General features: G+C 46.8%; 1 protein-coding gene across 1 annotated transcript; it reads right to left on the reverse strand.

The window, feature by feature from the left end:
- Positions 1-64: 64 nt before the first annotated feature.
- On the reverse strand, positions 65-14,562 carry Nxf1 (nuclear RNA export factor 1). Its single transcript, XM_052713613.1, has 21 exons — positions 14,380-14,562; positions 8,618-8,798; positions 8,274-8,427; positions 7,334-7,417; positions 7,149-7,253; positions 6,961-7,041; positions 6,814-6,883; positions 6,615-6,703; positions 6,391-6,498; positions 5,941-6,050; positions 4,113-4,149; positions 3,808-3,876; positions 3,670-3,725; positions 3,435-3,542; positions 3,275-3,333; positions 3,067-3,182; positions 2,900-2,942; positions 2,285-2,357; positions 1,777-1,959; positions 639-699; positions 65-400 (listed from the first exon to the last, which is right to left on the reverse strand). Exons 1-21 carry the CDS (start codon positions 14,405-14,407, stop codon positions 362-364), a joined length of 1,854 nt encoding a protein of 617 aa, XP_052569573.1. The 5' UTR covers positions 14,408-14,562; the 3' UTR covers positions 65-361.
- Between the last annotated feature and the right edge of the window lie 826 nt (positions 14,563-15,388).

Consider the following 15,388-nt stretch of genomic DNA (forward strand, 5'->3'; position numbering starts at 1 on the left):
CTGTCACGACGCACTCTCCCATCCCTCCCGCATTGAGGAAACAAGCCAGTAATGGGACACAAACTACAATATCACTCTTTATCTTAAAAAGTAAAGGGAATCAGGGGTTAAGTACACAGAGCACCTAAGTCCTTCGGGTAGTTTAGTGTCAGCTCTACAAAGTAAGCTTTGGCTTCCTGGCACCATGAGGCTCAATCTTCCGGAAGTCTTCTGTAAGTCTTCCAGAAGGCAGGTGAGGAGGATGAGGCAGCCCTCCCTCCTCAGTCACAGTTACAGGCTGGCCTCGGGCTGGACAGGAGATGGCAGATGACAGCCAGACAATATTATCCAAGGGCTATTTACAAGGGGGCTTTTCCTGTGATCATTTCATAAACGCTACTTCTGGAATCTCTCCCTTGGCCTGCAGAAAGAGAAAAGGTGAGTCAAATGACCGCTTTCCCACCTGCCCTGCCCAGCTCATGTGACCCCCTCCTGGCTGTCCTGGAACTCTATATAGACCAGGCTGGCATCAAACTCAATCGGGCTGCCTCTGCCTCCCAAGTGCTGGGATTGAAGGCACACACCACCACACCTGGCCTTCATTTGACCCTTTGAGAAGCTCAGATCCTGCTTTTTAGCCACAAAATTCCCATCCCTACCTTGAGATGAGTGAAGGCCTGAGCGGATCTGGTGTAGTCCCAGTTATTGTCTTGAAGGCACCTGGAGTGGGATTAAAATAGGAAGCCATTAGAACCAAAATGCAGTCCTTCTGACCACACACACACACACACAAAAAGGGCACTCTAAAATCCATCCCATGGAGAAAGTCCCCGAAGTTTTCCAATAAGCTTATACATTGTTGCACCACTTACACAAATTAAACATTAAAATGTCAAAATGTACTTTTACACTGGAAGGGAAGGATTTACATGGTTTAAAAACTAAGTTGCAAGTGGATAAAATGGTGCAGGCTTTTAATCCCCAGCACTCAGGAGGCTGAATCAGGTGGGAATTGCCAAGTCTGAGGCAAAGTTGAGCTACAGAATGACTTCTAAGCAGCCAAGGTACACAGCGAAACCCTGTCTCAAAACAAAACTATGCTGCAGAACCACATAGAAAAGAGCTCTGGAACAAGGCATGCACCTACAGTCCCAGATCCCTTGGAATGAGGAGGATCACTGGAGTCCAGCTTTAGTAACTTAGTGAGACCTTGTCTCAAAATGACAAGTAAAAAGAGGGCTGGGGCCGGGCGGTGGTGGCGCACGCCTTTAATCCCAGCACTCGGGAGACAGAGCCAGGCGGATCTCTATGAATTCGAGGCCAGCCTGGTCTACAAAGTGAGTTCCAGGAAAGGCGCAAACTATACTGAGAAACCCTGTCTTGAAAAACCAAAAAAAGAAAAAAAAAAAAAAAAAAAAGGACTGGGTAGCCAGGTGCAATGGCTCATGCCTTTAATCACACTGGAGGAAGAGGCAGGAGGTTATCTGTGAGTTCAAGGCCAGACAGGTACAGAGTGTGACCCTGTCTCAAAAATACAACAAAAAGAGGCCCAAGAAAATTAGTTCAGTGGCAGAGTGCTTGCCTAGCATACATGAAGTCTAGGTTTAATCCCTAATTCTGCTGGGGGAGGGGGAGCAATAGGTAGGTGGGAGGGCAACAATTCATTCTTAATTTGTGTTTTGGAATTTTATAAATAATTTATGCAGAAGTCTTAGTAGGAATCTTTTTTTTTAAAGCACCATTATTCACTGTCAGGCCATCTGTTTCCTCTTGGTCCTATCCATGCTCAGCACTCACTTCTGAGACCACTCGAGGTTCATGCCAGACTGGGTAGAGAATGCTTGCAACATTTCCTGTTGTTCTGGGGAGAGCGTGGGTACTGGGCTGGAAGAAGGTGTGGGTGCAGGCATGGCGAAGGCTCTTTGGATTTCTTCAGGGCTGGCATTCCGCACAAACAATTCATCATTTACAATACATAGCCTTGGGGACAAAGAACACCTTAAATAAATGGACAAATAACTTCACCCTACTACACTGTCTGTTCTCAGATCTGGTTAACATCCACATGGTGCTCATCCCATGTTACCTTTCATCATTTATTCTCAACCACAGACTAGGTGTTTAGGAGGATTACTCCCAAACACACTACAATTATATGTTCACTCCCCAACCTACTGATAGTAGTTATTCAAGCTTCATGAACTTCCTATTGCTTTTATACAATTCTGATAACTCCCTGAGGAATAATTCTTTCCAATTATCACACGGCTAGCCTGAGACTGAACCTGATAAGCTGATCACTTACCCTGAATTGCTGGCAGGAACAGCAATGAACGTTCTCGTGAAAGCACGTAACGAATCTCGAGACTTCCCATCCACTGCAATGAGAACAGCAGCAATGGCTCCTCAGAGTCACTCAAGCCTGATCTTTACAAAAGGTTCTCACACCACGGTATTTGACACAAAGAATCCTAGCTTGGTCAGGTCAGGATGGCTATTTGGACATGGGAACAGAGGTGGGATGAAGGGACAGATCAGAGAGAAGAGTAACAGGTACTAAGTGAAGCAACTTAGAAAGTGCTTAGCCTGTGGCTTGGCAAAGTATCTGAAGTCACTTCACTTCGTAGAGCACCTCTGTGTAAGGCTATTATGAACCTCATCTAACAAAACAGAAAAAAGGAATGTGAGGTTCAGAGGTACTGTAACTTTCCCAAACCCACAGAATAAACACAGGGATGGAAATGGAGACCTGTCTGACTCTTCCATCTACACTGTTCTGCTCCCCAGGTTTTTGTCACACTGCATCTAAGACAGGTAGGATCTAAGATTAAACCAAGATGGTCTGGGTAAATAGAAAGGGACGAGAAGATAGCTGGGAAGCTAAAGATAAGGAGAGAGGTTCAGGACTCAAGATTCTTACCTTCCTTGAAGACTCCATTGACAGAAAAACACAGCAACGTGCTCTGAAAGAGGAAAAGCACCAGAAGCAATGGGGTTCCCGACCAGAGCCTGAGCCTCCTCTCCCTATGAGTGCTGAGCCCTTACCCACCCCAGGTCTGGGCTTCTGTAAGGAGAATGTGTGCTTACTGTTTGCGCACTTATGTCTACCACAAAGGAATTGATGTCATGTTGAGTTTTAGGTAACTCATTGAGGAAGGCAACAACGTTGAGACGTGTATGCTTTAATAGCCGGAATCGCAGGGCTAAAAGCAGAAGGAAGAGAAACCAAGGTTAGAGCACACTGGCTAGCTCTACTGACTGTTTCCCATTTTGATTGCTCACAGGAAATACTTACTGGGATCTTTAAGCTTCTTCACGTTTCTGCTGTCTTTGAAGTATTCACCTAAGTTGCTTCTGGAAAATAGTAGGGGAAGATGGTGGTGGTCAGAACAGTGGCCTGTATCTCCCAAAGAACCCTGTGTGGTTCTGGGTAGGTTGTGACATGTGACACTCACCGGACAGAGTTCTGGGGGGTGGAAGGAATGCTTAGGGAACAACAGGCGCCATCATGGTAGGCATCCAGGAGACCCTGGCGGTCTCCTGAGTCATAAATTGCGTAGTACCTGTAAGGAAAGTAAAAGGTAGAATGTAAGTTCTGTGTCTGAAAGCAAGGGGACACAGTAGTGATGTGTACATAGTATGTACAGGCCAGTTACTATCCCCAGCCCTAAGGGCTCCTGAGATACTCACTGCTGCAAGAAGTGCAGGACCAAACTCTTTAGGTTCTCTGTTCCAAAATAGCTTCCCTGAAATCAAACAAGATATTAGGAACATAGGACCAATATGCTTCACACTCATGAGTTTCTAATTCTATCCTCAAAATCTGACCTTGCAGGGTGGTAGCACTGTGGGGGCTTCAACATCAAAGGCAATTGGAGGGGGTAGCTCATGGCCATCCTGTGGAAAAAAGTGAATGTAACATGTGAAACAGAAGAAAGACATCATTTGTGAGCACAAAGAAAACCTAAGTGTGAAGGGTCAGAGTGTGCAGGAATCTCATGAGAACTTTTCTAGGATGATGGCTACCACTGTTAGCAAATTCTCAAAGGATCTACACATCCGCACTGGTGGTCATAAAACAGAAGGAAGGCCTTGGCTGTGCTTGTCAGAAGAGAGTGAAGTGTTAAACTTACCAGGCGTAATAACTTGGGAAATCGTTCGCGAATGGCGCTGTCAAGAACGGGACAGAAGTAAGTGACGCTTCAGAGCCATCATGCCTCCTGGGCTGCTCTAGGAGCAAATACACCAAAAACCCGAGGAACAGCCCATCCCATCCTGCTCATTGCCCACTCCTTCCCAGCCTGCACTCGGGGACAAGAACCCCCATTCCCCTCCTCACCAGGGGCACCCCTTCTGGACTGCCTTGAAGGCTGGCTGTTTCTTCTCTGATCCCGAGTGCCATAGGAGGAACACTCTCAGCCCAGGCTTTAAGCCTAGGGCGCCTTCCCCACCTTGCCCCCCTTACCTTCCACCTACTCACCTGTGCAGCCCCGGGAGGAGGGAATGGGGTGGGAGCCCAGGGGCTCCGCTGCCTCAACAGGTATCCACCAGTTCTGCCAGGTCTGGCCTTGGCCAAGACCAGAACACACCACAAGTATGGCACAGGATGTTGGGGCAAGGAGATGAGCAAGACAGGGCTCAAGAGGAAAGAAGGCAAGAACAGAAACCAAGGGAAAGGAGGAAAGAAGAAGAGAAAGGTAAGGCAGGGCAGGGACAAGAGAGAGATGAGGAGATAAGGAGAGGAAGCAAATCAACAAGAGACAGAACTGAAGGCAAAGGCACTTAGAGAAGAACGGGAGAAAGAAAGACCTCCTGATACAGTCCTTTCCTTCACCTGCCCCTTTTCTGTGGTTCCAAGGTAGAAATGGAGAACAAATCCTATTATAGTGGTCTGTAGCCGCTGTTGGCCAGGTCTCTGTCTGCTCCCTGGGTCCCGATCTGAACTGGGCGTGGGAGGTAAAGCAGCCATGGGGCCAGGAGACCTCCCTCAGAAGACATGAGGGTTCAGGCCCCTGCCGAGTTGGGGGGGTGAGGGTCTGTGCCCCACCTCAGTTGGCCCCCAAGTTTTCTCCTGATGGCCCCTCTGCGACTGTGCCTGTCTTAGGTTGTTCCTTCCCTGAGGAATCTTACCCGTCTCTGGCTAACCAGCCATCCTCCGGGGCCAAGCAGGGTGATGTGAGGAGGTGTGCAAGTGAGGGAGGGGCAGTGCCCCTGACAGGGTCACTTCTCTGTCTCCTTGGTAGCAGATGCCCCTGTGGCCTCCACGCCCAGCACCTGCCTTGGGATCCCCTCGCCTGCTGGCGGGGCCCTGGCTTTGGTCACATCTTAGGGAACCCAGGTTTCTTCTCCAGGTAGGGCCCAGCTCACAGCACTGGGCAAGAGAGACCAATAGCATGTACCAGCCTCCAAGAGGCATCAACCTCAGCATGGGCAGGAAAGACCAGGCCACAGCCTTGGGAAAGTAGATCATGAGAAGAGTCCCTCTTGGCACAATAGCAAGAGGGACCATCAAAGGACAAAAGAGCGAAGGCCCATCTCAGTAGGTAGTCCCAGTTAGAGAGGACTTTCTCACACTGAGTACACTAGGCTTTTGGCTGAAGACAATCATGTAGGTGGGGCATATATACATAAGACACCCCCACATCAGAACAGAAAATGAGAGGTGCCCTTCCTGGAACAACAGGTAGGGAGATTCTAGAAAAGGCTGTGTTCAAGAAGGAAGGAGAAAGGCCAGAAAATCAGAGAATAGTAGTAGTCAGGTGAGAAGGAAAGAAAGGAGATCTGGGACAAAGCTGGGAGACACAGAGAGGCAGAAAGGAGTACGTGATCCTCCTCCCAAAGGACAGGTGGTTCCAGCTCAGGGCTGCATGTTCTCCTGTAGAGGGCACTGGTCAGGGTGCATTAACTCAGCCTCCCAGGGGGTGAAGGTCCCCAGGAGGGGAGACAGAGGCTACAACTGACCTGATATAGGTGGACTGGTCTCGGAAGTTATCACACATGGGGTTTCTGTCAAGCCACAACTCTTCCAACTTCAACCCTTTTATCTTGTCTAATTCCCGCTCAGACTTCAACTGTGAAGGATAAGGAGAGTGCAAAAGGGAAGAAAGAGACCCCAGTAAGGACAGCAGCTGGATCTCCATACTCCCAAATGCTACCTAAGTTTTTTTTCTCGACTCCCACCATGGCCAGTCAAACTCTTCTCACCCTCCACCACTGATAATAAAGCCAGCGTCAGTGTGATGGCTCAGTGGGCAGAAAGAAACTCTTGCTGCACAAGCCTCACAACCCAAGTTCCAGCCCAAGAACCCACAGTAGAAGAAAAGAACCAAACAAAAGTTGTTCTCTGACTTCCACCCACTCATAATCAGTAACTATTAAAAATAAAAGCATCACTAGGTTATCGGTCCTCACTTCGTTTCCAGAGAGATTTAGGGTCTTTAGATTCGGCGCTTTCTGTACAATGCTGGACATATCATCCAGCTTGTATAGTCTGTTGTTGCTCAAGTTCAAAGACAGTAGCTATGAACAGAACAAAGTTTAAAATTGTTATCATACATAGTCCAGAGGCAAGTCTGGCCCCTCATCCTACCCTATTTATCCCACTCTGCTTTCTCATGCAAAAATAGAAGCTTTACCTCAGGAATATTCTCTTCAATGATCCGCAGTGTGGCCGCCATACAGCTTCTGCGGTTTAGAACAACATCAATGTTCTGGGCCACCAAACCTTCAGCGTGCAGAAAGAAAAAGAAGTCTGAGAGGGCTTGCCCACACCAATGTTATAAAGACTGACTGCTCCCCGCTCCATCTAGTCAGGACCACTACTGTCAGCCATACCTGGGTCTGAGCGGAGGCCCTTGAGGTCAAGTGCTTGTTGGGAGCCATCATATCGTTCACTCATGATCAGCTAGAGGAAAGAAGACAAGAGTTTAGTGGTCACTGAGGGAGATTTAAAGACTGATGGACCACTTAAGCCAGCCTCACCTTGAGCTGCTCTACTTGTTCAGGCTTTAGTTCATTCTGTACAGTGTGAGGTGGAGCAGAGGAGTTGATGATGATAGATATCTGAAGAGAAGACAGAAAGGCAAGAGTATACTTGAGGTAAGCCTAGTCCTTTTTATTCAGTGTATTAGCGTCAACCTATGCCATACTAGGCCCTTTGTCTAACATACCCTTCTGTTTTCTTGATCGTGAATCTTATAGTTTACAGCCTTTAATGCAGAAGCAGTACTGGCATCTTCCACAAAAAACTGGGCCCGTGTGTTTTCATAGTGAAACTGAAAGAAGGAAAAAGAAGAACATTTGATTTGGAGTCTACAGGCCTTTGGCCAGCCTCCTAAGTCTGACCTCATCTTACCTCAATGGGGTTGAAGGGGACACTGCACTTGCTCTGAATCATGCTCAAGAGCCACGTTTTGTCATACTTTTTGCCATAAGGAATCTGGAAGTGAGAGAGAAGGGCAGCACATTTCAGTTCTCCTTTTGTATTTTCTGCCAAGACTGAAAAGATTTCTAGAGCTTTGGGGTAGAGCTCAGAGATAGAAGACATGCTTAACATGTCATGTATGAGGTTCAGTGATAGAAGGCACAAGGCATGCTTACATGCACAAGGTTGGTAGAGCCCTTCTATCACAAAATTACTGGGTTTTTTCTCCTAAAGAGAGGACCAGACGTGCCGGGAATTTTGGTGCATGCCTTTAATCCCAGCACTTAGGAGGCAGAGGCAGGTGGATCTCTGTGAGTTCCAGGCCAACCATGTCTACGAAGTGAGTTTCAGGACAGCCAGGACTGTTATACAGAGAAACCCTGTCTCGAAAATCAAACTAAATAAATAAAATAAAAAGAAGAAAAAGAAAGAAAGGACTAGATGTATGGTTTCCATTTGAGATACAAAGATTTCCTTAAAATCTTTTCCATACACTTATTATTCCTTGCAAGATGGCTCAGACAACATGGCCACACATCAAATACATTAATTCTAAATCCTAAGATATTACATGTACCTTACTGCCCCATAGAAACTCCACAGCCACCTAGAGCTTAAGTGTTACTCTACCTCCTGACCATACTTAGCAGATTCCCCTCCCACTTATCATTGTGCCTATTCTCAACCCCCTTCCTTAACCCTGTTCTTAGAATTATTTCTAACATTATCTTAGAAAGGGTGGATAAATGTGATACTTGATTGTTGAGTAAACATTGAAGAAAATGGATTTGAGGAGCTGGGAGCAGGTGTCAAACACCTTTACTGAGTTTAGTCCCATTCCATGAATCATGTAATCTCCGAAGGTACTCACTGTAATCTTGAACCAGTTCTTGGTGGTCCCATCTTGGCTGGTACCAGCCCCTGCTCTCTCTGGAGGAGGTCTGTCTCTCCTTACAGTAATATGAATTCGATCTCGATCATGCCAAGTATCCCCCCGACGGTTAGGCCGGTTGGCATAGGGGTTGCTGTTGGGAAGCAGAATTAAAATTCCATAAACACTAGGAAAGATGAACTTGTCCTGCTAGTGAAACTACAACTACTAAGTTGGTTTGGTCAAGTATCACTTTACAAAGTAAGAAGAGAAACAACAAAGACAATAACAGGACTATATAATTCAGTGGGCCACCATTTAAAGCAGACCAATTAGTTACTTACTATCTTACTCGGGGGCCATCTTGGGGATCATTCATTGCCACATCTCCATCATCTTCCTCAAACCGGGAGGACCGTACACCAGAACCACCTCTTCCAGACCGACGATTCCCCTCACACTTCCATCGGAAAGGCCCTCGGCCTTTCTTTCTTCTCTGAGGGAAACTAACACGGTCATCATGCTCTGAAATTGAAAACAGATACAGAAAATAGTAATACATCAGTGGTCTTAGTTACCTTGGTGTGATCACTCTGTATTACCGGGAAAGACAGATATTAACTACAAAGGCTACCACCATAGAGAGACACTTAGGCTCTAGACAGAGGAAAGAACTTTCTGTAGGACACTGACATCAAGAACAAGTTATTAGAAAACTGTAGAGCTATTGAAAATTAAAGGGGTCAAGAATGTACCTCAAGGAGCTGGAAAGATGACTCAGTCTTTGTTTTGATTGTTGATACAGGGCTTCTCTTTGTATCCCTGGCTATCATCCAACTCAGAGATCCATCTACCTCTGTCTCCTGAGTGCTGGGATTAAAGGCGTGCACCACCACCGCCTGGCAAGATGACTTTTTTTTTCTTAATTTATTCTTCTCTATCCCGACCATAGTCTCTACTCCCTCCACTCCTCCCAGTTTCCCCCACTGCCCCTCCATTTCCCATCAGAAAAGAGCAGGTCTCCCAGTGATGTCAACCAAACACAGCATAACAAGATGCAATAAGACTAGACACAAAGCCGGGCAGTGGTGGCACATGCCTTTAATCCCAGCACTCAGGAGGCAAAGGCAAGTGGATCTCTGTGAGTTCAAGCCCTGCCTGATCTACAGAGCAAGTTCCAGGACAGGCTCCAAAGCTACCCAGAGAAATTCTGTCTCAAACCCCCCCCCCCCCAAAAAAAAAGAGTAGGCACAAACCCTCATATTAAGGCTTGACAAGGCAACCCAGGAGGAGGAAAAGGATCCCAAGCGCAGGCAAGAGAGTCAGAGATACTCTAACTCACACTGTTAGGAGTCCCACAAAAACTCAAGCTAAACAACAATAACATATATGCAGAGGAACTAGTGCAGACCCATGCAGGCCTCACGATTGCTGCTTCAGTCTCTGTGAGCCCCTATGAGCCCTGCTTAGTTGATTCTGTGGGTCATGTTCTGGTGGTGTCCTCAACTCCTCTGGCTCCTACAATCCTTCCTCCCCCTCTTCCATGGGGTTCTCTGAGTTCTGCTTAATGTTTGGGTGTGGGTCTTTACATCTGCTCCCACCAGCTGCTAGAGTAGTCTCTGATGATTACTGAGTGAGGCATCTCATTCATAAGAGCACTGGCTGCTCTTCTAGAGAAGCAGCTTTGATTCCCAGCACCCACACTGCAGTGCACAACTGACTGTAACTTCATTCCAAACACAGATGTATAAGCAGGCAAAACATTCATATACATTAAAAATGAAAAAAAAAGGAAAAAAAATGTAGAGTGCTTGCCTAGCACACTCAAAGACCTGGGTTTGATCGCCAGCATCTCTTCAAAACAAACAGACAAAAACAATAACAACAAAAAAGCATTTTTTCATTTGGATATGGTAGCCCATGCTTATTATACCAGCAGCTGGGAGGCAGGAGAATCAGGAGTTCAAGATCATTTGTCACTACATACTAAATTTAAGACCAATCTGCCCAGCACTCGGGAGGCAGAGCCAGGCGGATCTCTGTGAGTATGAAGCCAGCCTGGGCTACACAGTGAGTTCCAGGAAAGGCACAAAGCTACACAGAGAAACCCTGTCTTGAAAAACCAAAAAAAGAGACCAATCTGGGCTGTCTTAAAAAAAAAAGTTTAAAAGGGCGTGGGGGGTGGAGGATTCTCTCCACAAGTTCATATGAACAACCTTAGAAATCAGTGGGTTAGAGGCTGGAGAGATGGCTCAATATTTAGAGTACCCGCTGCTCTTCTAGAAGACCCAGAATTGGTTCCCAGCACCCACATGGCCGCTCACAACTGTGCTCTACAATGTGGATGCTGGGAGTCAAAGCTGGTCCTCTTAAGTCATTTCTCCAGTCCCCTGAGGTACATTCTTGACCCTTTTGTATTTCAATATCCCTATAGTTTCCCAATAACTTGTTCCTGATGTTGATGTCCTATTAAAAAGTCCTTTCCTTTGGTCTGGGCACAGGTATGGAGATAGCCTTTGTAGTTAGTTCCAAGGGATCCAATACCTTCTTCTAGGCTCTGCAGGCACCAGATACACACATGCAGGCAAAATATCCAGACACAGAAAATTAAAATAAATGAATAAATCTTTAAAAGAAAGAGTAATGAAAGTGAATATATCACAATACATTGTGTAGATGTATGAAATTGTCAAAAAATCATAAAGTTAAAGAAAGTGAAACAGAAACCAGTTCCTACATAAAAAAAGTAAAATGTGGAAATGTAAACGCACCCCTGAAAACCACTTGAAATTTTTGATCTTTTGCCTGTACATACAAATGATGGCCACAGAGCAAGATGTGGGAAATAACTGTAATCCCAGCAATTGGGAAGTGGGGGCCTCAATTATACATGAGTTCAAGGCCATCCTGGACTACATGAGATCCTGTCTCAAAAAATAAAAAATTCTTATAAATATTACCTATTTTAAAACCTCCTAATAACAATTACCACCTCTTTGCTCTCAAACTGTTACTCTGAATTTGGGAAATGCTAGTTTCTTTGAGCAGAAATACCCTGCACTTCACGGGACTTCTAGATTCAGGGTTTGGTGGCAGTTACACATCAGGGTCCTGAATGTTCTCTAATATAAAAACTGTGTTTGAAGCAGGGGGATCGAAAGTTCCAGACCAGCTAAGAACCTGCCTTAAAAAGGAAAATAAGGGGCCAGAGAGATGGCTCAGAGGTTAAGAGCACTGCTTGTTCTTCCAGAGGTCCTGAGTTCAATTCCTAGCAACCACATGGTGGCTCACAACCATCTGTAATGAGATCTGGTGCCCTCTTCTGGCTTGCAGGGACACATGCAGGCAGAATACTGTATACATAATAAATAAATAAATCTTTAAAAAAGAAAAAGAGCACTGTAATGACTGCTCTTCCAGAGGACCTGAGTTCAGTTCCCAGCACCCATATGGCAGCTTACAACTATCTGTAACGCCAGTTCCAGGGGACCTAAAACCCATGGCCAAACACTAATGCACATAAAATAAAAATTTAAAAAAAAAAAAAGGAAAATAAGCTAGATACTAGATATAGATAGGGACACACAACTTTAATTCCAGGAATTTACAGAGGCAGGTAGATCCCTGTGAGTTTTCAAGGCCAGCCTGGACTACACAGTGAGTTCCAAAAACAGTCAGTGCTACACACTGAGACCTTGTCTCAAAAAAAAAAAAGAAAGAAAACGGTAAATAATAAAACCAAGTGTAGTAGTACTTGTTTTTTAAGGCAAGAGGATAAGAGGTTCAAGGTCATCCTCCCATATGTAGAGTTCAAGGCCAGACTCTCTCCGAATGTGTGTGTATGTGTATATATATATGCTTATGTATATATATATATATGCATGTGTGTGTATGTGTATGTATGTATGTATGTATGTTTATGTATGTATGCATGTGTGTGTGTATACATATGTAGACACATACACAAAAGGAGAGCTTAGGATATGGCTCAGTTGATAAAGTGCTTACTTATCCTTCACACACACACAAAAAGATCACCAGGCTGAGGCTGAGGCAGGAGAATTTGAAAGTTCAAGTCACTCTGGGCAATTCAGTGAGACTATCTCAAAAAAATAACAACAAAAAGGATGGGAATAGGGCCGGGTGGTGGTGGCGCACGCCTTTAATCCCAGCACTTGGGAGGCAGAGCCAGGCGGATCTCTGTGAGTTCGAGGCCAGCCTGGTCTACAGAGGAGATCCAGAAAAGGCGCAAAGCTACACAGAGAAACCCTGTCTCAAAAAACCAAAAAAATAAAAAAATAAAAAGATGGGAATATAGCTCTGTGGGAGAGGACTGCCTGGCATATGCAAGGCCCTGTGTTCAACTCCTACCACAAAATAAGTAAATCTGTGAGGCAGGCATGTGCACCAAACTTGGGAAGCTGGTACAGAAAGACTGACTATGAGGCCAGCCTGGGGTACTAAGGCTGACCCTGTAAGGGAGAATTAGTCTTCCCCAGGGATGAACTCCCTAATTGGTCACCCAATCCCAAATGGTTAGCCTTAAAAACAAGTACATGCAAGCAACACTAAATGGACTCAGCAGGTTGTATGAATTTGGGGAGAGGGGAGACATGGACGTGATTGAAGGGAGGAGATCATGTTAAAACACACAACCACACATGCATACACACACACACACACATACATACATACATGTATATGTATATTGGGTTTTCGAGACAGGGTCTCTCTGTATAGCTGCCGTGGAACTCACTTTATAAACCAGGCTGGCCTTGAACTTACAGAGATCCGTCTGCCTCTGCATCCTAAGTGCTGGAATTAAAGGTGTGCGCCACCGCCACCACCCAGCATATAATATCATATATATAATTTTATTTATTTATTTATCTTTTTTTTTTTTTTTGAGACAGGGTCTCTCTGTGTAGCTTTGGAGCCTGTCCTGGAACTCACAAGGCTGGCCTCGAACTCAGAGATCCATCTGCCTCTGCCTCCCGAGTGCTGGGATTAAAGCCGCCGCCGCTGCCACCACCACAACCACCGCCGCTCGGCTTTATATAATTATATTTTAATTAAAATAAAGGTTCACTGGGCCGAAGATTTTTCAGGCCCTGGATAAATCAGCACCACACAAACACAAGAAGGTTCGTAACTTTTTTTTTTTTAAATAATTTATCTTTATTTTATGTGCAGTGGTGCATGCATGTATGTCTGTGAGAGGGTGTCAGATCTTAGAGTTACAGACAGTTGTTAGCCGCCATGTGTGTGCTGGGAATTGAACCCGGGTCCTCTGGTAGAGCAGTTGGTGCTCTTAACCACTGAGCCATCACTCCAGCCCCGGTTCATAACTTTTAAAGAAATCTACCTAACATCTAGCGTCCTGTAAACAATGACCCTCACCAAGTGACCCTAGAGAAAAGAAATACATGAAGAAACAGTGCAACTGAGGTTCACTAAAAAATCTCCCCTTCCAGTCACTGTGCTCCAGGCACTTGATAGAAATGATCTCATTGACACACACACACACAAACTTGGGAAGGTTTGTCAGGTACCCACATGAAAGAGGCGGAAAACAAGGCCTGAAAGTTTAACTCACGGGTTAGCACAGCCAACTCCAGATTCAAGCCTCAGCTGTCATACTGTCCTAACCACCACGATGAATAAATAAGTCAGGGTAGCTGTTAGGACTAGAAAACTGGTAAACATTTAAGGAGCAAGCTGCAAGACCGATTGATCGCGTGTAAAAAATACATATATATATACATATATATATATAGGGCACCAGAGCAACCCACGAGCAAGGGACTACTGACTCACATTTAAAGAGTCGGGCCGCCAAACTGAATTGACAGGCATCAACCACCCTCAAAGTTCAAAGGAATCTTGTCACCCCACCCCTGAGCCACAGGTCCTCCTCCAACGCCAGAATCCAGGCGACTCTGGAGCCCCCGCGTCCCGCGGCGCCCCGTGCCCCCTGCCCGCGCGGCCACCGCTGCCCACGGACGCAGAGCTCCTCGCGGCCTCCCGCCCCCGGGCTTGCGGCCTAGGCCGGGGCCGCCCACTCCGGCCCACCGCGCCGCCTCCCGGCCCGAGGCCCCGCACTAACCGTTGTATGACTTCCCTTCGTCCGCCATGGCACAGGCAGGTACGGGGGCGGGCTCAGGCGCAGAACCTGACGCCACAAAACGCCCGGAAGCCTTGGCGCTCAGTACAGAAGCTCTCCTACGACCGGCGCCACCGCATTTATCCGGCGAAGCACGTCGCGCGCCGCCGACGTCCCCAGGATGTGGGCGGTGCCGCGGGGCGGGAACGCGCTCTCTGCCTCTGCGCAGAAGCAGGGCCGCCTCGCGGGGGCGGGGCCAGGCCCTCCGAAGCCCGCCCACGGCCGGAGCTCCGGGCGCGATGACTTGCTGGCCCGCCCCACCTTCGAGCTTCTCCACTGTCCTGGCTGCTGCTGGTTTTGCGCTGGAGCTGAGCGGGCGGCTGCAGCCCTGAACTCAGAGGAGCAGGGACGAGGGCCACACAGAAGAGTGGAGACCTGAACTCTAAGTGGGAGTAACGGCTCACAATCCTCGCCAGTGAGATCCCGGCAGCTTGTAAGTCGCAGCTCAGTTCCTTGCCAGCCGCAGGCCTATGCCCTCCCAGCTTTCCTCGCCTCTACGGTGGATTATGACGAAATAGAAAATTGGAATGTAAGCTCCATCGAAGCAGGAACCTTAACTAATGCACAGCTTTTCCTCCTCCAGCACGCCTGGCTCAATATCACGCCAAGTGTGAAACCCATGTGAATTAAACGAAATCCTGTTCCTTGTAGTTCTCCACAAATTGCCGGATCCAAAAAGAGCATCAGGCCGCGAATGATGGCGCAGGCCTTTAATCCCAGCATTTGGGTGGCAGAGGCAGGTGGATCTCTCAGTTTGAGGATAGCCTGGTCTACATAGAACTTTCCAGGACAGCCAGAGCTATGTAGAGAGATCCTGCTTAAAGACAAAACAAAAATCTCTCTGACTGGGTTTGTCTGTGTAGCCCTGGCTGTCCTACAACTTGCTCTGTAGGCCAAGTTGGCCTCAAACTCAGGAGATCCCTTGTCTGATTCCAGAGTACTGGGATTAAAG

Source organism: Peromyscus californicus, unplaced genomic scaffold, assembly GCF_007827085.1.
Source record: "Peromyscus californicus insignis strain IS unplaced genomic scaffold, ASM782708v3 Scaffold_4__1_contigs__length_199733344, whole genome shotgun sequence".
NCBI lineage: Eukaryota > Metazoa > Chordata > Mammalia > Rodentia > Cricetidae > Peromyscus > Peromyscus californicus.